Here is a 24,440-nt window from a genome sequence, read left to right on the forward strand (position 1 = left end):
ATATTATGAGTTAATAACATTAAAACTACTACTACATTATTCTTCAACTTTACTCTCATAACATTCTCATACCTTTTCCCCCATTAATACAACAAGTTTATTCTTACAGAGTACAACTATTGTCACGAAAAATCTCAATAGTACAATTCTTTACATGTAATATTACAACCTTTTTCATCTTGTAATGCCAACTATTCACAATATTATGACTTTTTCTAATAACAGTCACGTATGAGTGTATTCCCATCAGTTTTTTTTGTCTTGATTCTTCTACTATACATTGAAATTCACAACATTATAATCATCATAACATTATTTTTCCATTAACATATTTTCTCCTAATATTACAACATTATAACTTAATTCTTATAATGGTAATATTTCCATAGAATATGACAATATGACATTCTCAAAGCATACTGTGTATCATGACTCTTTCTTGAAATTAAGATTCAATATTTTTACAATATTTTTCTTTTGATATGTTATCTTGTTGTCTTTTTTTCCCCTGTAATATTACTTCTTACTGTAATATTACAGAATATGTATGAAAAAAAAAATCTGGCAATTGGTTTATTCTCATGTCTGTCTGTGTTACATGATGCCTCTTGCTGTATTACATTATGCATTATGTTTGGAACATTCACACATTCATATTCACTTTTTCTCGTAATATACTATGTTCTCTGTATTTATTCTTCTATACGCTCAATATATTACAACATTTTAATTCTCAGAATGTTAATCTCATAACATGAATATTACTCATAATATTCTGACCTCCAAGATGTGCATTTTTTCTTGTAAGATTAAAAGTTTATTCTAGCAACTTTCAGACTTGTTTATTCTGAGAATATTACAATATAGCCTAAATCTGTTGACATGATTATTTTTCTTTTCCAAGTCCTCTTTTACCCTATACTTTTAAACAAGCGTTACTACTATGAACTGTACAAGTGGTAAAGCAAGTTAACCGATATGAATACTAAAATCTACAAAATGTATAAAACCATCAGAACTTTGCCGTAGCTGACTTTGTTCATGCTTCTGCCCACAGAACCATTGATGTGGAAGGCGATTTGGATTTAATTATTTATTCTGTGTAAGATATGTTAGCTGCATTTGGATGACATTAGGTGGTAAAATACATGTATATAAGGTGGTAAATACATGTCTAATAACAGTTCTATCCACAATTCTTTTTTTTATTATTACGACTCCTTCACTGCCAAGATGATTAAAGCGATATCTTTTCATGCAGTGTTTAGCTCTTTTCCATTGAGGGCCCGGGGATAAAAGCTCGGGGTCACCAGATAAAGTCTCCCCATTGTCGTTGGGACAATAGTTACACACCTCTCTCCATTCATCCATTTTCTACACAGCCTACACTCATTAGGGTCACTAGTGAACTGGAGTCTATTAGTTGTCCATATTTTCAATTTATATCTATTTGTGCGAACAAGGAACATTGCCCTAATGAACGTGATCCTGCACTGCAAAAACTGAAATCTAAACAAGATGAAATAACTGAAATCCGTTCATATGGTCTCCTATAGAGCAGATACACACAATAACCCACACAGAAAACTTTTAGATTTTGCAGAAGCGGCACCTATTCCAGATGTATTTCCTTTCGATTTGTGCTTCCTGCCAAAATGGTCTGTTTTAATTTATTCCACCCACAGCCCACCACCAGCCCACCTCCAGGCATGCCCACTCCTCTGTGATTGGTCACACACCCAAAGTGAACCATGCAAGGAAGTCCGCACCTCTGTGACATCACAAAGGGGCAGTTTTACCACCCCTTTTGAAACCGAGCATTTTGAGCCATTCCAAACTTCTTTAAGGGCACGCTTCCAAATCCCCCAAACTTCATTTGGTATCGTTTAACACGAGAATACCACATTCTAACTACATTTATAGGTCAGAAAAGTGGAAAAGGCTTAATAGGCCCCTTTTAAATAATATGTACTCAAATCTAAGATATAGCAATGAAAATAAGCAGCATAGAACATCAGCCATTATGACAAGAAAGACTTCCCACACGCTTGGTTTAGTGATATAACACATTTTCCAGTCGGAAATAATGAAAATAAAATAATCAGTTCCTTTGAAACTGTGATTCAATTGTAAAAAAAGTTAACCATTGATAATGAAAGTTGCACATGTCATTTTTACTAGTTACAAATGTAAAAAAAAGTAAACCCCTATAACATGTGATGCTGCACATGGTGACACTCAAATAACGTCCTGTGTATTCCTTTGTAGTATGCACACATTTTAAAACTGGAGGATGTAGGTGGGTGATACAATTTGTACATTAGAGATGCACCAACCAATCCATGGCAGGTCAGTGGTTTGCCTTAGTTTTGGCATCGAATGCCTTTTCTGACACAACTGCCTTGGAATCAGCACTGGACATCTCTAACACTTGGTTGTTGGCGCCCAGCTGAGAATTGAACCTGCACTACCACACGAAAGGCAACAGCATGTATCCACACCACTACACCACCAGGATAAGTCTAATATCTATTAATACTGTTATTTTACAGCATATAAATACCAAGGGCCAATAAAAAATAAGCTGCCGGGTCCACAGTTTGGACACCCGTCTCATTGTTGTTGCCGTGACAAAAGTAACGCACATTTTATGATTATTTTTTAAAGCATGCAGACAAAAGCCAGATGAACCATAAACCACATGGCACTTGTTTGCAAGCCGATGCCTGAGGAAACAATTAGCCTGCAAAAGCTTACCAGCTTGTTCTTGGAGTGCTGGGGAGACCAGCAGACAAAATTTTTTGTTGTTGTTGTTGTAAACAACTATGATCTTGATGGAGCGTCCCACCTGGAATCAAAAGAGAAACACGCAAACAATTCTACAGGAATCCTCTCTGCAATATGATCCAATTCAACTCATGCATAAAAAGCTTTGTGTGCATGTGTGCTTTCTCTTGTATTAACCACAAAGCATCTGGCATCCTATTGATTGAGCTGCTTTTGATGAAGACGCTAACTCTTGTTCTTCTTTATCCCCCTTTATTTTGCAGGTCTGATGGAAATACGATCTGTCAGTGTGGGAGTTGTTGCCATCAAATCTGTCAGCACCGGGCTGTACTTAGCCATGTCCAAGAAAGGCACGCTCTTCGGATCGGTGCGTATAAAACCTGGCAACCGTGTTTTTGGTTAGAATTAGGGCCATATTGGGAAAAAAGGCGGAATATTAGTAGAATAAAGTCGGAATATTACATGTCATGTGTGTCGGAGGAGAACTAGAGCTTAGTTTTTCAGAAAGGAAACTTTTCTCCTACTTCAGGCAAGCTTTCATTTCAAATGTGATGGTAAAACAGAGCAGTTAAGCATTTAGAATTTGCAAGTCTTTAGCCCTTCTCATTTCCACTTTCCTTACCCTGCACCATCCAAATGCTCAAGACCAAAGGTCACATAAGAAGTCCCCCCCTTTTCATAGCTGTCTCAGGCAATGCCTGTAACATAGATTTATGAGATTTATCTTGTAAATTTACGACTTTGATCTAAAAATCTCAGATTATTTCGATACTGCCTCGTAACAGGGATTGTCTGAGACAAAGACAACTATGAAAAGGGTTGACTTTTGGCCTTGACCAAAGGTCATATATCTTGCTACTTTTTTTTTGTAATTTTACAACTTTATTCTCGTAAATTCACGACTTTGAATTAACTTTCATTAATTTAAATAAATTTAAAATGTGAATTATAAAATTTCAATCCAACATCTACACATAGCTTTGATTTTAAAACTGTCCAAAAACAATTACATTATTAGTTAAATTAATAATTCTTTTAAATTAATTATTATTTCTTTCAGACATGCTGAATGAGTTACATTGGCTAATATGATATGCTTCATAAATTACAAATATTAATGTATTGGCCTCTATTTTTGTTTTGATGTATTTTTGTTTTTGTTAGCATTGGTAAAGGTAAGGTAAAGATATCAAAGTGACCCCGGATCCATTTTCTATGCGACCTTTGCGGGAAAACATTTGGACACCCCTGAAGTAAAGGGAAAAGTAGGAGAAGTTAAACTTTCCAAGATTTACCTCAAACAGGGTCAGCGTGTTGCTATCCATCATGGCGCTAACACCTGGCTGCAGTAGCATGCTATACTGTCAAAATAGACAGCAGACACAAGCATTGACAAAGAGACACCTGGCTCCTTTAAAAGTCTTTGCGTGCCATCCCCTTTCTTTTTGTCCTGCGCATTTCAAAAGTATTCCCGACTCTTTGTGACCTGAGGTGTGCGGTCTACCTCCCCCGGAAAACCAGACATCACGCAATCAGTGATGAGAATCAACCTGCGTCAAAGTAACGCATCCTGATGGATAAAGGGAAGGTGGTGGAATCTACAAGAAGGGATGTGTGTCTATCTGATAAGGAGCGCTAACCACCCGTGGAAGAGTGGCTATGCTTTGCTTGCATTAGCTTCCTTACAGATCTGTTTATCTTCACGCTAAACTAACAAAGCTCAGGGTCAGGTCCCACTTAAAGATACAACATGTGTATTCTTTTTAAATCGTTGCCAAGTTGGGGGTTTAAAATGGGTGGCAGGTTAGTTTTTTCATTGCTATTTTAACAAACTCTCAAGTTAATACAAAATGTATTGACAGATTGTAAGATCAACTACTGTAATCTGACTTGGAAAACTATGTTATTGTAGAGTAGACCACAAAATAAAAAAATTTGAAAAGTTTAGCAATATTTAAAAAAATTAAAACAATTAGAAAATTACAACACTGAAAAAAACCCATATGGATTTGACCCCAGAACTCCCCGGCCCTCTCGAAGGCAAAAAGAGTAATAATCAATTGGTTCTTGTTTTGACGTCGCATAAACATTCCAGAGAGTTTGAAGATCAGTGGAAAATCATGCCTGACAGTGTTGACAAGGAACATTTCCCTAATGAGTTGCTCTCACGCTGCAAAAACTGAAACCAAGACCAAGTGAGTAATATGCAATACGATAAATATATCTAATAAGCACCTGATCTGCTGACATACATAACTAACAATGTTACTACCCAAAAGGCCATTTTACTTGTTTCAAGCAATTTTCAACACATTTTTCAGTAGAAATATTGCCAGGGTCATATTGCCATCTAAAACCTGTATTAACTCTACAGACTTAGGTTAGATAGTGCATAACCCATCATAAATTGTATATCAGGCTGGCTTCTTGACCTGGGGCATATTTAGTCATTTGGGGGGCCCAAGTCAACCCAGTCATTGGAGACCTCCACATCTTTGCACTGCACTGACAAAAAGTTTTATTCTCAAATGATTATTCTTATTCTGTTAACGTGGCATCACTCTCAGCTTCATATGCAAAGTTGCATGGAACGGTCTATTGCATGACAAGGGATAGGGGGACGGTTGAATTACATGGAGATACAAAATTGTTCATAGGTGTGGATGTAAGTGTGAATAATTGTTGTTTGTATGTGACCTGTCTGGCGAGCAGTCCTGGTTGTACCCCGCCTCTTGCCCGAAATCAGAGCACTCGAGACCCTAATTAGAACAAGCAAGGGAAAAAATGGATGGAAGGATGGATGGATGGGGCTATTCTACTTCGAAACATTCTTTTGGAAGAAGTACTACAAAAAAGCCAAAGAAAAAACATGTTGCACAAGCCTTTTGGTCACATTGTAGAACCTTAAGGATGTGGAAATCCCAATTTGGTACCACAACGTCAATATGTAGGTACCATACTATTGTGGAAGGGTGCCAAAATGTTGTGAATTACTGTACTGTAGAATACTGTTGTGAATTACTATTACTGTAGAATCCAAATATAAGACGGTATTTTTTGTCTACAGAACATATTTTTTTTGTTTAAATGGCCTCAAATAGTTTGCCAAAAACAGGTCTTGAAAGAAAGGGTTGATTTATTTTCAGAGTTCCATGCCTGACTGCGATAAATGAATTTCCACTGTGCAGGTATAGGATTCTAATAAATGGAATATTTTCATACTTCGATCATAGAAAACCTGCTTAGGACTTTCCAAATATGTTTTTTAATATTATTAGAGCCCTTGTGATGGTTCTTTGCAAGCAAGCTAGTGAGTGAACTAACCAGTTAGCCTAAAATGTTTTTCTTCTAAACTTAAGAAGACAAAAACCTACCACTTCCACACGGATTGGGAGGAAAACTGTCGTGGGACATGCCATGGCTAGCGTTGTGGTTATGTAATGTAAGGTAATGTAAAGTAAAGTAATGTGTCCATGTTTTGTGTCATTACTGCCGCCTAGTGGGCAGAATACTACATATTACTTGGAATTTTGACAATAGCCTACCATTTATTAATTAATTTCTGAAAAAGGGAGCGATAATGGAACCACGGTATTGTCAGGGGCGACTACTTCAAAGCAAACAGTGATACTTCTAACATACAGTAAAATTTGATCACAAATTTGGGAGCAGCAGTTCTCCGCCAAACCAAACTTGTCTGTAACACCTTTTCTCCTTGTTCGGTCTCCACACAGGTCAAGTACAACCCCAGCTGTAAGTTCAAGGAGCGCATCGAGGAGAACGGCTATAACACCTACGCCTCCCTCCGCTGGAAGCACGGCGGCAGGCAGATGTTCGTCTCCCTCAATGGGCGGGGCAAGCCACGGAGAGGTCACAAGGCTCGGCGGAGACACCCGTCCACTCACTTCCTTCCGATGCTGCCCTCCTAGCTCGGCCGTGTTTAGCCTCCTCGGACTCGGATGGCCTTGTTTATTTTTATCCTCAGTTTCTCGCACCGTGTCAGATATATGTACATTGGATCAGATCTGTGACATGTATTTGTAGAGGTAGTTTGTGCTTTTAAGTTATTTTCTAAAGACTGTAAAGACAGTAGTATCTTCAGGCTGTGTGTGTGTGTGTGTGTGTGTGTGTGAACACTCAACAGGAGCTCCCATTTAAAGAAGCTTCATATGGACTGCTTTTAGTTCAAAGTCAACAAGAAGGGAAGCATCGAAGCCCGCAGGGATGAACCTATCATCCCTATCTTCACCGTCGCCTTGGATATGGGACTTCTAGTGAAAGGACATCAATTAACAAATGACAACTTCATGTCTTCATGTGATGAGAACACAGTGGAAATAGATGGACAATGACTAGCCTTTCTTTTTTAGATGAGCTGTATGTAAAGCCTATGCATGCAACCGTCAAGATGGCTTCTTCTTATTGTGTCTGGATGTAAAGTAAAACTAACATTTCCACCACACCATAGAGACCGCACTGTTAGCTCCACTCCATGTGGCTGATGTAGCAGCCAGTTCACAAGCATTTTCTACACTAAATAAAAAGGTTCCTGCTAACATTTTCCCGATCTACGACAAGCCTAATAAAACATTTAATATATTCAAGATAGTTTGTAGTCTTAATTGTCACACAGCCGTAAAAATAAGTTACCCACAATAAAACCAACTCTTGTTCAGGTACTCTATGTGTTCCACAGTGGATCACATACAAAATAAGCATTTTTTTCAAATGGGCATTTTTATAATTCAAATGTATTACTCTTTTGAACGCACTTAACTCTTTACTTAAGTGCCACCAGCAATTAACCAGAACTATATTTCTCTTCACCAAAATACGTCCAGAACTTTGCTCACGGGACCAACAGGGGAGAGGTCCCAGTTGATGCACTACACTGCAGATGGAAATGTCGTACAACTTTATGTGAAAAAATCTGAAGTATCCCATTAACTGTGACAACGGGAAATGCATTTGAAAAAAATAAGAACAAGTGGAACTAAAACAATGTACAGGGGTGTTAAACATGGAATTTGTTTGGGTCGTGAAACAACTGTTCCCATCACTATCAGTATTTCAGTATCATTTCACCTTATACTTTTTACTGCTTTGTATGTGATTCTGTTCACTTTGTGTAACTTCCTGTATATATTCGTCTTAATGTGTTTCTTTAAATCTTCTTCTTCTTCTTTCTCTTTGGGCTTTTCCCTTCAGCAGCACCACAGCAAATCAACCGCCTCCATCCAACCCTGTCTTCTGCATCTGTCTCTCTCACACCAACTACCCTCATGTCCTCCTTCCCTACATCCATAAACCTCCTCTTTGGTCTTCCTCTACGCCTCCTACCTGGCAGCTCTAAACGCAGCATCCTTCTACCAATATATTCACTATCTCTCCTCTGGACATGTCCCAACCATCTCAGTCTGGCCTCTCTGACTATCTCAAAGGCCTCTAACATGTCCCTCTGATGTACTCGTTCCTGATCCTATCCATCCTAGTCACTCCCAATAAGAACCTCAGCATCCTCATCTCTGCTACCTCCAGTTGTGCTTCCTGTCTTTTCCACTGTCTCTAGACCAAACAACATGGCTGGTCTCACCACAGTTTTGTATACCTTTCCTTTCATTTTAGCCGAAACTCTTCTTAATCTTAATCTCGTTCTTTAGATATATAATCAAAAAACAGCGACAAAACAAAGTACCAGTAATGGTGGTAGCACTTTTTTGTTCAATGACGTCCCACTTTGAACTATGAAGTAACATTAGAGGCATATTTTCTGCCCAATTCTGAATTGCACGACTTCTGTGTTGTTACCATGGAGGTTCCAGTTTGTTATGACACTGTGAAACATGACAATAGCATTTAAGCCTACAGTCTCTGACAGTTGCTAACATCTCCATCGGCGCTCTCTACAATAATCCCTCCCTCCTCCTGCTTCTTCTCATCGCCATCATCATCATAATCATGACAAGAATCCCAGCGGGGGCGGCGCTTATGATCTACGCGGGGGGACATCAAGGTCATTTAGACACAGGCGAGCGCTCCAGTGGCACAGGAGGCCACTCTGTCTTTTCAGCCGGTAGAAAAGGAGAGCGGGCGATGAATGGCGGCCGTTGGGAGGTTGTGAATAAAGGCCAAGCTTTCAGCACGTCTTTATGCCAGAACGCTGGGACAGGGAGGGACACGTCTGGCCAGGAGGGCGACGCATCCTGATTATCATCATCATCATCCTCATCATCACACTGTAGTTCAACTCCAGATAGCAGCATGGGGGGTCCTATTCAGCTGTTCCCCCTAATGTCCTTCTATCTTTTTATACATTTTCTGGCTGTGTGTACTTGTTTGTGGAAGCTTCTACTTCTGAACCGCTGCAGACAAAAGGGTGAAAATTTGTCTAAACATGAACCCCTACTGTGTTGCTTCTGTAATTATTTTTCCAACAAATATGCTGCATGGTGGCGCTGTTATTAAGCCCCATAAGTTGGATTTACTTTAAATTTCTCTCACAGCTCAAAACACTCAAAAACATCCACTGTGACTTTATGACGTTTACCCGCACACACATTCAGGAGACAAACCAGCAAATATCTGTCAAATTTGAGACTGGTTGAAACACCAGCAAAAACTTTAACACAAAGGCGTAGGTGGGACTTAACAACTAATTACCTACACAGTAAGTCACCAGCCAATGATCTCATGATTATAAAACATTGAGGATGTCTGTATTACATGTATGCTAGCATGTCTTCCAGTCTATTTTGACCACAATCTCATATGTGGTTCCACAAATGTCATTCACAGTCATGTTTGTAAGGAAAGTCAATTTGCCGGTGTTGAGCCATAAACCATGCATACTATAAAGGAACGGTGGACTGGCCTGCTCATCAGCCTCTCATGTCCTAAACTATGTAAAAACTGGACACACCAAAGAGGTGACAGGGGCTGCAATTATCATTGTGCTGACAAAACAAGACGCTTTGGGGCAAAACCAACATGGAAGGTCCCTGAAGGATCAGTGAAAGGATGGAAAGGATATCGGGATTGATGTCAAAAACACAAGGGTCCGGTCTCTGCTTGATCAGACCATGATCGCTGCTGCCAAAGTGTCTAATGCCAATGCACCAGGGAACTCAGTGGAAACATCTGCAAAGAGCGCTACATCTCTTCACAACCTCATAAAAAGCAAGCAAAAGTAATAGAATGGACAAAATCTATAGGGGCCACAAGTCATGCTGCCTCAGTGACAACAAGTGGAACCTTTGAAACCCTGTGTGGTCATTCTCTCTCACAGCGGTTGAAAAGAACTGTGGTGGGTGGGAAAGAAAGAATGAAAAAAAAATCTTATGTATGTAGAGGAAAGTGGAGGGTAGCGGTTTTGCAGGGAGTAGGGGGTGGGGTGGGTCGTCAGACAGGACCGAAGCACGATGTTTAAAGCGCTTATTGAATTGCCATTACAGCTCCTGAGACTAATTGTGGCTGTTGTGTGTCTCTCGGTGGCCTAGGGGGCTCTGGAGTGGACCCTGTATGCTCTTACCCAGTGGGGTTTTCAGACTGAGTGGCCCTGAAAGAAAAAAGGACCACCGTAGATCAATGGCAAACCTTTCACTCTTTCACGGTGCCCGGGCTAATCCGTCTCACTTGTCTGCCGTTTGTCGAGGCACATTCATGACTCCCCGAATTTAGGATTAGGACTTGTTTTGTTACAAAAACAGCCCAACGTATAGTGCGCCACTGAATGGGCCGAGTAAAGAGCGGCCGATGGAGAGACATGTATGCGAGGTGTCTATGCTGGTAGCGCCATTATTAACAGATGTTCACTGTCTTCTTTGCTTTCACAACAGAGCAGAAATTATGTAATATCACATTCTCCAATTTGTTGTACTCAAAATCCCCTTTCACACAGCCAATTGAAGGTGGGATATGTTCGCCTTTTTCATCAACCTGACACTTTGCCGGCTTCGGAGGTTGTATCAGAAGCGTAACAAAGCAAGACACTGCCTGCGTGAAAGGGTATCATGCAATGCTAAAACAGCGATGTGACATTAACTCTCCAAAACACTGCTTTCTTCTGGCTTTTGTCGATGTGGCTGTTCTGGTTGAACAGCACCAACATGAAATGGATGGTCAAACTTGACTCACTGAATTTGACGCCTTCTGAGGTTGCATCACAGAGGCATAACAGAATTCAGAATGTGAGGTTTAACATTCATGCCGCTCTCAGCAACTTCCCCATCAACAGCTTCTGTATAAAAAGCACAGGTGATTAAATGCCAGATGTAAGGTTTCGCCATTTTGTGGCATCCCTTTGTGAAAGCGACTGTAAGGTATTTCAGTATAATGTAACCATATTTTGGAAACTTAAATCCCTTTCACGCTGTCTCATAAAAGTGAATTCTTCTGATCTGTATAACCAGTACTGACACAGAATTGTCAACCTGGAGATTTTCCACCCTTAGAGGTCTGTGTGAAAAGATTTCATACAATTCTGTGTGCCAGGGGTGTAGACTTTTAGGCCCTTTTCACACAGCTTTTTATCGCAAGCTTTCCCTGGCTTTTTTCTGTGTGGGTATTCTGTGTGAACAGGAACATAGAATGAAATGTCATCTTGGACCTTCTAATTTTTATACATATTTCATCATGTAGACAAAAGATACAAGAGTCAGATGTCCATATCCTGATCTTGCTTTGAAAGTGAAATTTCATAAAGCACAGGAAAAACTTGAACGAATGGATTTAGCACAGTCAAACACCTGCAGAGGAAATTTCACCGCTTCGATCCTCTCTGTCTGAACCCTTTGCGCTTAGATCGAATTGGCACTGCCGCTGCTGCTTCACTGAGGCGCTTTCTTCTCTCTGAGGGCCCTTGGCGGACATTAGAAGGAGCTATACCAAGCCGGCACACTCACCAGTATTTCTACCCCCTGAAGCATTGCCATGCTCTGCAGAGGGATTGTGCACGGTGCACACACCCCACATCGGGCATTCCCTGGATGCCTGTTGCCTTGCCAGACACCAGGTTGGGGTGGGGGGGGGGGGGGGGGTGGCGATGGGTGAGGAGGACTGTATGTTGAATCGGAAGGGATGAGGGGAAAACAAAGGCAGGAAATACTATTAGAAGAATAAGATGTACTGGTGGAATATATTTTAAAAAATCATATATTGGCCTGATATGTTAGTATGAGGATGCATATTTAGTATACTAAATAAACTAAATACAGTACATTTTGCCTATTTACATTAGTGACACTATGTTTTTTAATTTAAAAACTGAAATAAGTGTATTCTTTTTTTATTCTCACAAGCAAAGGGATGACTATGTTGAAGGATCAAAAAGTATGGAAATTAAAGAGACCAGGACCAAGCTACAGTATCACCATCATAAAGCCTTCACTAATTGTACAGGCAGATAACACTTTAGTAATGCTTTAGTTTGTATCCAACATGCAGTGACATTGAAGATTACAATTCAACGACTCCGAAAAGCAATAGGAAGAAGCCGAGTTTTAATCCTACACCTTCTCTGTGACTCAGCAGTTACTGACAGTGTGTTCACTTCCTGTGATTAACAAGTTACAAGTTTCTTATAGCAAAAAGGTAATGAGATTCAAGCCATATAAGTGTAAAAAGAAGTAAACCCCTGTGCAACAAAACTAATTACATACTCTCAGACAGATAATGTCCAGATAGTGTAAGGGAAAGTATGGCAATAATGTTGGCAAACTTCTCTGGTCATTTCCATTTGCTAAGATGCTATTTGTATTAGCATCTGCTCTGTAAAATGTATTTGTGTATGTATGTAACTGACATGAATTAATTGTATTGCTTATATTTTACTAAGCAGACAGACCCATTCCTGTGCCACACAGTCGTCCTTGTCATATCGTCAAAGTTTGTGGCTTCGCCCTGTCACAGTTTTTCAAAAACAAACAGTCGTCCCTCGTTTATTCACTTGGTCTCAGTAATGGTACTGTAATGTTCAATGAGGCACCCAAGTATCAGACTTGATCGCTGGAATAACAGACTTTCTTTGCAAGGTTGAATTATTTCATCTGTAGAATAATTATAAGTATATAATAATAGTCATACATACACACTCAACACACATTTGACATACATAAAACGTCATAAAAATAATCATAATAGTAACACAGGCTACTGTTGCAGCAGAAACCCACTCCAAGCTAAAACTCAACTCTGAACCCCCAACGCCACTTCATGTCCTTCACACACTACACTTTTATTGCAACACACACAAGCATGAGGCTTATTTATGTCTTAAATAGATTATTTTCTCTGATTATGTCTACTACATTGAGTAATATACATGTAAAGCTGACTATGGGGTGTTATTTTGTGTCTAGAGGGCTCTAATACGGTTTAAACCCATATTTGGAAGGTTGTAAACAGGTTCATATGCTCTGAGTACAAAACTATTTTAGTTAAAAATAAGGAATCCTACTTCCCAGGGATTCACTGATCACAGTCAGGTCTAGAACCAATTTACCACGATAAATGAGGTATTACTGTATATCCCAGAGTAGTAAATATAAGTTAACCCCTGCTTATCATAAAATGTCCAACAAAACATCTAACCACTACCCTCACCTTTATAACAATGATGCATAAGCCACTGCAAAAGCAAAATGCATGCATAGAATTAATTTGACATGATGTTTGAAAGCCAAAGTTTAGAGATGCATTTTTCGCAAACAGTTCCGAATGGCCTTTAAGATTTTGCACTGTATAGCAATCCTAACAAAGCTAATAACGGCAGTTAGAAGAGTCATGCTGAGGCCCACCCTGTTGTCTGCCGTTCACTGTTCGAGTCCACATTATTAGTCACTGGCAAAAGTCAGAGCAAACAGTTTAATGCCTACCAAATGCAAGCGAAAGCAGACATCACTCTGCCTTTTGTCACTGCATCGCATGCTGACAGTTCTCAGCATTGCACTCCTTTCTGCACTAACATTCTCGGACATAAAGCTAATTTTTTAAATGCACAAAGCTGTTTTCTATTTCCTGACACTTACTGAATGAAATTGGAGAATGGGTTGCAATAATTTAACATGCACTCCAATTAGATACCACATAGTATCCAGAACAGAGTAGATTCTGAATTTGGATCCGAATAAAGGTTACATTCTGGAAACAGCACAAAAGACCACACATGTAATAATCAGGTGTGTTATTGGTTTCAACAAAGTTAATTGTAAAATACAATATTATGTTTAGATATAATATATATTTTATACCTTATACATACATATATAAAATTATATAATAAAATTAAGGTATGTTTTTGTATTTTACATTAAACTGCTATCGTGTCTATCTAATGCATGCATATAAATGACCAATAGTCATTCTTTTCATTAAGAATGAGCGTTATTCTCACAAAACAAATCAAACTGTGAAGCATCATTGGTCAAATGGTATGTAATTTTCTGTACAGAATATATAGTCTTACTATTTTGTTTTATAACCTTGAAGTTAGGCAAATTTTTAAATTGAGAAAGGGCGTCCTCTAACGGTATTCATTGGAAGAGCGTTATACCTCTTCTTGTTGACTCTGTCACCCCCTGCTGGGAAATACAAGTAATTACAATGCATATAAACAGTAACAGACATAAATGTATTCTCTAATGTAGAATTACTCACTCCAAGTTTATAAGATATTACAATGGTACAGCACAGACCTGCGCCATAGTAATTTGCAGTGCACCCCCAAAGATACCATCCCCTGCATATTGATGCTGTATATTTCATTATTAGGTACTATATATGGGAAATGAAATACAGTATGTTCTTTCTTCCACTTTTAACCAAAAATATTTGCACCTTTATACTGAATTGCACTAAAATTGTATGTGTTAATCTTTGGCCTGCAAACTGACAATAAGCAACAAAAAGCACATAGAATGAGCACAAAACGTTTGTTGTTTAAATGTGCCCTTAACATTCAGATTTACAGAAAGGTAGAGCACATAGTCAGAGTACACTATTACTGCATGCATCTTTCACAACAACCGAAGCCAAAGCAGTTGGTTCATGTGCTGTCCTGCAAGAGGAAAAGTTGACACAATCCTATTCGGTTTAACTCCACTTACAGACCACAACATTAAGTACATTCTGCAGTAACAAGCTCCAATACTGCTACATTGCTAATTCTACATTTGCGTAGATTTACAAAAAACATTTTCCCGTTTGATGGAGTCATCATAGAAAGTGAATATTGTTCTATCAAGGTGCATTCATTCTAAGGCTGCATTGAGCAAAATGTCTCACAAAAACACACTAAAGTGCCAGTAGTGCTTGCAAAAGACAAAGGGATGCATTGCGTTCAATAAACCTCATGTGCAATACTAGCACGTTTTTTAACAAATGCTTCATATGCATTATACTTATTTCCTTCCTCTGTAGGTTCATCACATTCATACAAACTTTGTAATGCAAACACCAATATCAAGTTCGAGTAAAACCGCCAAAGTGGAACACAATTCTTGAAGTTTCAAAGTGTTGCCATCATCGGAAAATTGCTAGTGGTGTTTTATATAACATTTTACTGCCATATATCCATCCATTTTCTATACAGCTTATCCTCATGAGGGCTCTTGTTGGAGCCTATTCCAGCTGTCTTTGGCTGAGAGGCGGGGTACACCCTGGACTGGTCACCAGCCAATCACAGGGCACATATAGACAAACAACCATTCACACTCACATTCATAGCGATGGACAATTTGGAGTCGCCAATTAACCTAGAATGCTTTTGGAATGTGGGAGGAAACTGGAGTACCTGGAGAAAATCCACGCACGGGGAGAACATGCAAACTCCACGAGCGGGGAATTGAGTCTCCTAGCTGTGTGGCATGAGCGCTAACCACTCAAACACCATGCAGCCATTACTGCCACACAAGTATAAAAAATAAGTTAAACACCGTGTAATGAGACTAAAATAAGGCAAAAGTACTCATCTTTTGACAGTTAATGGAGACTAATAAATGTCCCTTGTCTATTTCATGTTTGCATATGCTTGGTATATTGTGTGGTGTATGCAATTGTCATATTTAACAAATTACATGTCTCATATTGTCCGAGAGTTGCATTTCCTGTTCCATGGTTGTCATCACACTTCTCCTCTTTGCCATCACTGGTGGCCTTCTTCATTGGCATTAGAAACAATACAAAAAAAGTTTTTCAGGTTAACTTTGGAAGTTCCAATTCATTGTGGCTGATGAATTGTGTCACCCTGCTCTGTTATGTAATTTCACCAACTTTGCAAAACCTTCAACAGCATGTTGGTAAATGCAATGAAGCAACAACCACACAGTTAGTGCCCCCCCCCCCCGCCCCTCTCAAAATAAGAGAAACAAGAGTGAGAGGAAAGTGCGCACTTGACCATGGCGATCATCCTCCTGCTCTTCTTCATCCTAAACGGTGAGTTTCAGTCTACAAAAACTCAGCACTGCTGCCTTACAGGCTTCCACTAATGACAGATACAACTGAGTAATAATTGTTTCTACCTGCTTAAGGAGTTGATGGCACTCACATTGTGGGGGGCAGAGATGCTCCTCCGCACTCACGGCCCTACATGGCCTCGCTGCAAGTTCAAGGTCAGCACATCTGCGGGGGTTTGCTGATCAGAGAAGACTTTGTCCTCACTGCAGCACACTGCAGGCTACGCCGGTGAGGTTACTGTCAATGTGTCACACAAGAGATACACATATTTTTAGAGTGTTAGGGACAAAGGTTTACAGGAAAAAAGTTATTTATATGGTACAAGCTAAAATGTTTTTTTCCCATTTAGTATTATCTCATTGGCATATCTTGTTCTACATTGGTTAAGTGCAGTTTTTAATGTTTCCATATGCGACCCCTATAATTTAATGTAATTTTTGTTTGTTGTTAAACATCAGAATAACCAGCATTTATTTATTACTCTTATTGTAATGCTGTCATTTCTGTCAGCCTTGACTGTATTACATTTCCAGTCTTTCTTGCTGTCCAGGGCATACACAGTGGTTCTAGGAGTAGACTCGCTGCAGGCTGATGAGCCAACCAAACAGGTGTTTACTGCCGCCAGGGATATTCCGCATCCTGACTACGACGGTCATGCAAACGACATCATGCTGCTGAGGGTGAGGGCATTTGCAAACTGAAAAAAACATTTTAAAACAGTATTAACTATTACACAAGAGTAAAAAGTAATGATGGCATGTGTGATGGAGCTACGGCCAAAAGTATTAGGACAGCATTACTTCTTAAATGTGGGCGTACTTACTTTTTTTCTTATCCTTAATTGACATTTTTCTGATGGAAAAGGCGCAAAAAAGCCAACAAATGTGCATGCTTTAATATTTACTGAACTTAGCGTTGTCATGCACGTGGATGGTCCAAGTGTGACAACAAAGGAAAAATCGAACTTTTTGTAAACGGTTATAACAGCCATTCTTAGTTTCATAGAGATTCCACCGTACTATGCTGTGACATATGTAACCGTTTCAAAGTCTGTACATCTCATCTCATCTTTTTTTGCCTTGCAGCTTAATGCCAGTGCCCAACTGTCAGAGGAGGTGCAGCTGATTGCTCCCAAAAGAGACCGACTGGGAAGAAGAGGCTCTTGCATCACAGCGGGCTGGGGGGACATTGGTGACAACAGGACCTTGGCCAGCACTCTGCAAGAAGTCAACGTCACCTTGCTATCTCAGCGTACATGTCGCAGGCGATGGAGGGGGGTTCCAATCGCCAGGACGATGGTGTGCGGCACGGGGTCGCGAGTCGTTCAGGGCTTTTGTTCGGTAATGTTAATTCACCACTCCTTCATTTTAGGATGTGTAGTGAAGCCCTTTTAAAAGCTGTTCTCTGAGTAGTGGTAGGCATATACACGAGGCAGGCTCATCTAGCTCGGGATGGGGTCAGGACACATCTTGTCCAAGCAAATTTGCATGGTTTTACGGCCATGCAGCAAGTGCAACCAGAACTTGGCTTGTCGGCACTCTTTAGAATGCAGCATTTACAATATGTGAAAATATAACCCTATGAATAATAACACATACGCAATTATCACGTACCAGTTATCCATTTTTAGTGTCTGTTGCTTTCTGCAGCTAAGTAATTAAACTCCTTGCCTACTATTTATTTCTAAACAAACCAAATTTTCAGCCAAAATACAAACAGGTTTTGGTAAAATTGTTCTTGTTTGTCCACTACATCTTTAGGGTGATTCGGGTGGCCCACTGGTCTGTGATGGCGAGGCAGCAGGTGTGGTTTCGTTCTCTGGGCGACGATGCGGCAACCCCAGGACCCCTGACGTCTACACACGCATATCGTCCTTCTCAGACTGGATTTCCAGTGTGCTGAACAGCAATTCAACAAATGAGTCCTCATATGATTGAAGATGATGCAAGAGAATTTGTTGGTGCTGAGGTTGTGTAAAAGAATGCTAATCAATTATATTGACTGTGTGTTGTCTGCTTGTTTTTGCTTAATTTGGGGTGATTTTGCTTTGGTAGGGTTTATTAAGCATGCTTGCTTTTGGGTCAGACTAAGTATTTTCTTGTTGGGTTGACATTTTTTTAGGTTCACTGAGCTATGAAAATGCATTTTTGTGTCACCACCCAGGAGACTTATAGAAAACATGAGCAGGTTTGAACCACTAATTAAAGGATTGCTTGTTTTTCTTCAAACTATGGTAAGTTGCCTCTAACAAATATTGTCCTTTATTTACATTCTACCAATAATAAATTAACTATTATAATTATTATTAAATTAATTACATTTTAATACTTTGTAGGGCGAATTAACTATATTTAGTAACCTAATAATAATAATAAGATATTAACAATAATAATCATCATCATACTAGCCACTGTAGGTCACTGGTTCTCAATATATTATTGAGAAACATGTTATTTATTTATTTATTTAATATTTATGATTTTGAAAAGTACATTACATTACATTCTGCGTAGTAAATAAAAACAAAATATGTAAAATACATTTACTTACTCTGCCTGCTGAGCTGGTCCAAAGAGCACAGATTTCGCCGCCATTTCCCAGTGTCCATTGCGCGCCTACTAACGTCTTCTGCCACTGTTTGTGACGCTGGGCATCTTGGGAAACAGAGTACTCCCCCTTCTCCAGCTCCACAAAGGTTTCGCGAGATTTGCCGAGTGTGGTTGAGGTGTGTAGCAACATTAGTGTGACAGAAGAACCGAAGCATACTGATATGAAATCTACGTAGAGGTGAGACAAACATGAAGTCCACACAGCGGGGATGTATGGTCGTTAGTGTCCATTCTTGTCAGTATTTTTTAGCAGTGGAACTTTGGAGGGGCGGGTGTAGCCTTTTTTAGCCGCCCCCTTTGCTTCTGGAACGTCTGCATTCAGGTAAAGCTAAAGACAAGAGAGGTGAAGTATTAACACGACATGACAGTTTGACTTATATGTCGGACGGCATCCAGCACAGCTGAGACCTTTGGCCGCCTTCTAGGCTCTTCTCGTTACATTTGCAAACATGTCATGTCGCTAGTACTTGATAACACTGTATTTGGAAAGAATTTGTGTATTTCAACAGTGTTATTAGCTACAAACTCTGCTAACTAGAGCATTAGCCGTACCGTACTCCCACACACACATATGACAGCCATTGCGGCTGCATTTTAGGCAACCTTAGTACACAGGAAGTGTTTCCCTCGGACATGATGCCATTGGCTGCTGGGGCTGTCATTTTCGGCTGATTTTGATGACGTCAGTAGCTAGCGACACTTTTCTTGGTATTATGTCATAAGTGTGAATGATAATATTGTGTCTTTTTTTGTTTAATCCAGTAGCCTTTACATTTCTGGAGGCATGTCAAAGAAAAGAGGCAGGTATGTTCACACAAAGTCGCTGTAAATGATGTACACTGTAAAAACTGCAATGTACAGAAGCACTCCATTTTATATAGGAAAATAGCATTATAAGTTGTTCCAAGAATTCCAAATGTCGATGCATTTGTGTGAAGTTGCCTCACTTGAGCCTACAACAAAAGTCTACAATCTTGACCCTGTAAACGTTTATTACGTTTAAATCTTATTAAATAGTGGGGTTTTATGACAAACGTAATTACAGAAAATAACACCCCATATATACGTGAATGTATTTTAGATATGAATTCATTAAAATTGAATATTTTATTAAATTCTTCATTTATTATTTTGATTATTAATATATACTTGTATATTATCTTTAAAAATATAGACAAAAATCTGTATAATGTATTGCACCATTACTCCAATTCTGCCACCAAAAGAATAGTAGACATAATAAATTTATACCTGTTCATGAAAAAAACTTGTTTAGGCTGATGGTACATATACAGGTGTAGGTGTACCTAATGAAATGTCTCAAAGTCCCCCCTCAAGGCCATTAACTATTTTGCAGAAAGCGAAGCAGTGGGGAACTGAGTGACACACTAACCCCCGACCCCAACTGCATCCTGGGACTTCGCATTCAGCACAACTGGCGTGAGAAGGGCAACCAAAGCAAATGGAAGGGCACCGTGCTGGACAGGCTCAGTGTGAACCCATCGCTCTTCATGGTCAAGTACGATGGCTTTGACTGTGTCTACGGCATCGAGCTCTTCAAAGACGAGCGAGTGTCCAACCTGCAGGTCCTCTCTGAAAGCGTTGGTAAGCTAATGTATGTTTAAAGGGGACCTATTATGCTTTTTCCACTTTTCTGACCTTTAATGTTGTATTCTCGTGTTCAACGATGCCAAAGCTTCAGATAATGAGTTTTGCACTTTTGGAAGTGAGCCTGAAAGAAGTTAGGGATGGCTCTGAACGCTCAGTTTCAGAGAGTTTTTTTCTAACAGACTCCCTTACATGGGCGTGCCCTCCCCCGGCGGTGCACTGTTTCACAGCTCTGATTTCACCATGTTACCACGGAGCAATGGATTCTAGGAAACATTTGTTCAGGTTTGAAGGACAGCTAACTTGTTGGTTGGTTGAGTTGCAGATTCCAGGTGAAGAGAAAATTATGGGACTGTTTTGTGAACATGAGCGAAGCTGAATTATCCGCCAAACTGTTGCAGTCCAATGGCTTTCCAACATTAGGTGGTCATGGTGAAGAGTCAGAAGCGCAAGTTGTAACAACTTATAAGTGTTATAAGTGTCCTAACTGTTTATTTTCTGTAAGTAAGCAGATATCGTTGTAGCATTATAGAGTGCTCACACAGGGAGTGGAGTGCAAATTACAAGCTCACCGATGTCTAGAGTTGCTAATAGCCTTTTTCCACCACCAGTCAGTGGTCTACCAGTTTTTGAAACATGCTTAGTCCCCCCCAAAAAACTACCAGTAGCTCCTAACCACTTTTCAAGTAATTCTCCAATGGGTTTATTCATTTATTATCAATTTCAATTATCAAAATCCTGATACCGACAAAATTAGAAAGCGGGCTTCAGCAGTAGTCCAGAAGTCTTTGGGAACGTTTGGGAGTGGGAATCTGGAAGATCTAGAAAGTGTTATATGTGTAGCTGGTTGTCCACAAATTAATACAAATGGGGGAAAAACGAGCATAATAGGTCCCCTTTAAGCGATGCAGTTATCGTTATTGTTGATATCATTAATATATCTTTCTCCATAGTAAACAACAGGATCAAGATACCCCCCGGGGCAGAGGAGCTGGTGGGAAAAGCTGTGGAACATCTTTTTGAAAAGGAGGATGGAGAGAAGAATGAGTGGAGGGGCATGGTCCTGTCCAGAGCTCCTGTCATGACCAACTGGTACTATATCACCTATGAAAAGGACCCAGTGCTTTATATGTACCAACTGTGGGACGACTATGCTGATGGAGACCTTAGGATTTTGCCTGAAGCAGGTACTAGCAAATTGTGCGTAAATGGCAAATCTAAACGTGGAATGGCCTTGTTAATTGTCACTCGAGGCTCTCAATTGAAAGCGTGGAAGAACTAAACTGTGAAATTATTTGACCAGCGTGCACAGCCATTCTGACAAGCATGCCATATGGGTCAACAGTATTAGCATTTCTACCTTATAAGAATGTCATGGGATACGGAAAAAAAAACACTTGAAACGATCATATTGACCCTGAAATGAAGACAATTTCAATAATTTTTTTCATCCATTTTCTATGCCGCTTAACCTCATTATGGTTGTGTGCTGGAGCCTATGCCAGCTGACTTTGGGTGAGAATAATACTAAAAATAATATACTAAAAATATATATTTCAAAATGAATGTAGTGAGCAGATCTATAGTAGCTAGAGATAGAACTTATTACAACATATGTACGTTCTCCTGGCTGATGAGTACAATAAGTCAATTACGAAAAACAATTGTCACTACATGTGTGTTTGTCAAGTCACTCCACATTACAGGATGAGTGCGTCATGCATTGTTTTTATGTTTACTTTTAACAAGAGTTTTATTGATTTTCCACTTTTACAACAGTTAATATGAATTCATTTTTCTACCGCTTTTTCCTCACGAGGGTCGCGGAGGTGCTGGAGCCTATCCCAGCTGTCTTTGGGCGAGAGGCGGGGTACACCCTGGACTGGTCGCCAGCCAATCACAGGGCACATACAAACAACCATTCACACTCACATTCATACCTATGGACAATTTGGAGTCGCCAATTAACCTAGCATGTTTTTGGAATGTGGGAGGAAACCCACACATGCACGGGGAGAACAGTTCACATGTGATTCCCTATTTTTTTAATATTCATGGGAAATTTTCATTCCACATTGGAACAAAACAGGGGTACAGTGTGTGGCACAGTGAGCCTCCCCCACATTTGAAACTGGTTTTCTGAAACATATTTGTGGACCTTTCTACTTACCCCAGACTCTCCCTCTTTTTTGCTGTAGCAAGTAAAAATAAATATGCCTTTAAAATTTGATCATACCGACCGACTGATATTGGCATAGAAATGAGATATCGCTATTGCCAAGAAGCCGTCTTCCTTCAATACTTACAATATAATATCAAACCTCAGGTGGAAACACTACCAGTCACAAGCAGTGTTTTGGCACTTTTTTTTTAGAACTTGTATTGCATTTGTCTTATTTTGCACAAACTCTATTTGTGAAATGCATGCAATAGAAGAATCACAATTTGTTCAATATACAACTTTAGTTTGAGGGAAGAGCTGCTGCCTTTATCGGTGTTGATTGATGTCAGTATTGGTAATGAAGTACTGGAAGATATCGGATATCAGTAAAAAAGTCAATATCGAGCAGCGAATTGAAGTCATCTTAGCGGGTTCGAAAATTATTTCTGTTTTTCTCAAACTGCTGTGCCTCCCACAGGAGTTCAGTCATTAAAAGGTGTGTTTGCTGTTGCCACCTCTTGCCCCCAGAAAACAAGCACCTGTTGCCTGCTGACAGGAAGCCGGGAGAAGAGACGGAGAGCCTAGTAGGCAAACAGGTGGAGTATGTCACCGACAAAGGCGTGAAGAGGACAGGCCTCGTCATCTACCAAGTTCCGGCCAAGCCCTCAGTCTACTACATCAAATATGACGATGACTTTCACATCCATGTCTATGACCTGGTCAAAACCACCTAGAGGAGAGACCCCTACCCCCAACTCATCCTTTTTATTTAAAGCCATAACTAATTCATGCTTGTGTGCAATCTTTCTTTGCTTTTTCTTTGTATGTTTGCACAGCACAACTGTAGCGTTCGCTGTATTCTATGTACGGCATGGAGGGAGTGCATACTTGTATTGTTGCTGCCGATTGGAAGTCCACCAAATAGCCTTCCCCCGGAAAGCCTGGATCAAGACATCCTCAAAAAGGTACTGGCTATGCAGAATCATAGTCCACACTTTTAAGCGATGACCAAAATAATTGCACAGACAGGTTACCCAGCTAACAAGCATGGCACAAGTCGAGATAGACAACCCTCCATTAAGTGGATTTCCAGACGAATGCTTTACAGGACATTAAAAATGTAAATGTCATTGTCGTACGGCATCTGCTCCTTTTAACTCAAGCTCCTAGGAAGAACAGCACATTTTTTTTGTTTATCAAGCTGCCACATGCTTGCTTCCCAATTACACTAGATGCCACACAAAAAAAAAATCATGAAGTGCCTTCAGGCCTGTCATCTTTTGCAATATTGTACATATCTTTCAAAGAATCATCATGGCGTATGAAGGCTATTTGTGTCTTATTAATAATAGGCTGCAGACAAATTTGTAATAGTCGGTGTGCCCTTGTGTTGTGTTTTTGCCTCTAAATGCAGTATGTTCTTTAAACCAATGCAACGGTTGTGTAATCTCTGATGTTATAACCAGGAGCACTTTATTGTACAACGTTTACATGTTTAGATACGTAGATATCCCCTCTTCAAAATGATGTGTCCAAATATGCTTTGTTATATAGGCATGATGGTAAAAAAACAACAACATACAGCAGCACTTTCAGTATTTGATCCCGAAAAATTGTGTACAATTGTATTAAGTTGCCTGTTGTGATTATTCTCGTATGAATATGTCATCCAAACAATAAACAGGCAGTGTGGCTCACACCAACTCTGGTTCTACTTATGTCATTTCTACGCTTGCCAGTATACAAGCTCTTTAACCTTTTATTTTTTAAGGATTTTAGTCCTCAGTAATAAACTCATAATCCAAATTAGGCACAGCTACACAAGC

The 24,440-nt window shown here is 39.7% G+C and overlaps 3 protein-coding genes across 7 annotated transcripts in view; all 3 read left to right on the forward strand.

Annotated features, from left to right (window-relative positions):
* fgf22 (fibroblast growth factor 22) overlaps positions 1-7,360 on the forward strand; it is a 34,980-nt gene extending 27,620 nt beyond the window's left edge. The window contains exons 3-4 of the mRNA XM_058073346.2: positions 3,051-3,154; positions 6,522-7,360. Of these exons, the coding sequence (XP_057929329.2) occupies positions 3,051-3,154; positions 6,522-6,716 (299 nt within the window). The 3' untranslated portion in view covers positions 6,717-7,360. The remainder of the gene's footprint in view (positions 1-3,050; positions 3,155-6,521) is intronic.
* Positions 7,361-16,282: 8,922 nt separating this feature from the next.
* Positions 16,283-18,249, forward strand: LOC131129856 (serine protease 57-like). The gene is made up of 4 exons (XM_058073765.2): positions 16,283-16,464; positions 16,787-16,916; positions 17,322-17,576; positions 17,997-18,249. The coding sequence occupies exons 1-4, from the start codon at positions 16,370-16,372 to the stop codon at positions 18,171-18,173; spliced, it is 657 nt and encodes a 218-aa protein (XP_057929748.2). The 5' UTR covers positions 16,283-16,369; the 3' UTR covers positions 18,174-18,249.
* Positions 18,250-18,908: 659 nt separating this feature from the next.
* Positions 18,909-24,334, forward strand: LOC131129857 (spindlin-1). 5 transcript variants are annotated; one of them, XM_058073768.2, is made up of 5 exons: positions 18,909-19,023; positions 19,608-19,649; positions 20,203-20,450; positions 21,407-21,640; positions 23,143-24,334. In XM_058073768.2, the coding sequence occupies exons 2-5, from the start codon at positions 19,630-19,632 to the stop codon at positions 23,346-23,348; spliced, it is 708 nt and encodes a 235-aa protein (XP_057929751.1). In that variant the 5' UTR covers positions 18,909-19,023; positions 19,608-19,629; the 3' UTR covers positions 23,349-24,334. The 5 variants fall into 5 exon arrangements, with proteins under 5 accessions (XP_057929751.1, XP_057929750.1, XP_057929752.1 ...); XM_058073767.2 differs by having other exon boundaries at positions 18,913-19,167; XM_058073769.2 differs by having other exon boundaries at positions 18,913-19,167; positions 19,611-19,649.
* Positions 24,335-24,440: the final 106 nt, after the last annotated feature.

The sequence above is a fragment of the Doryrhamphus excisus genome, linkage group LG4, assembly GCF_037039965.1.
Source record: "Doryrhamphus excisus strain RoL-2023G ecotype Guam linkage group LG4, RoL_Dexc_Guam_v1.1, whole genome shotgun sequence".
NCBI lineage: Eukaryota > Metazoa > Chordata > Actinopteri > Syngnathiformes > Syngnathidae > Doryrhamphus > Doryrhamphus excisus.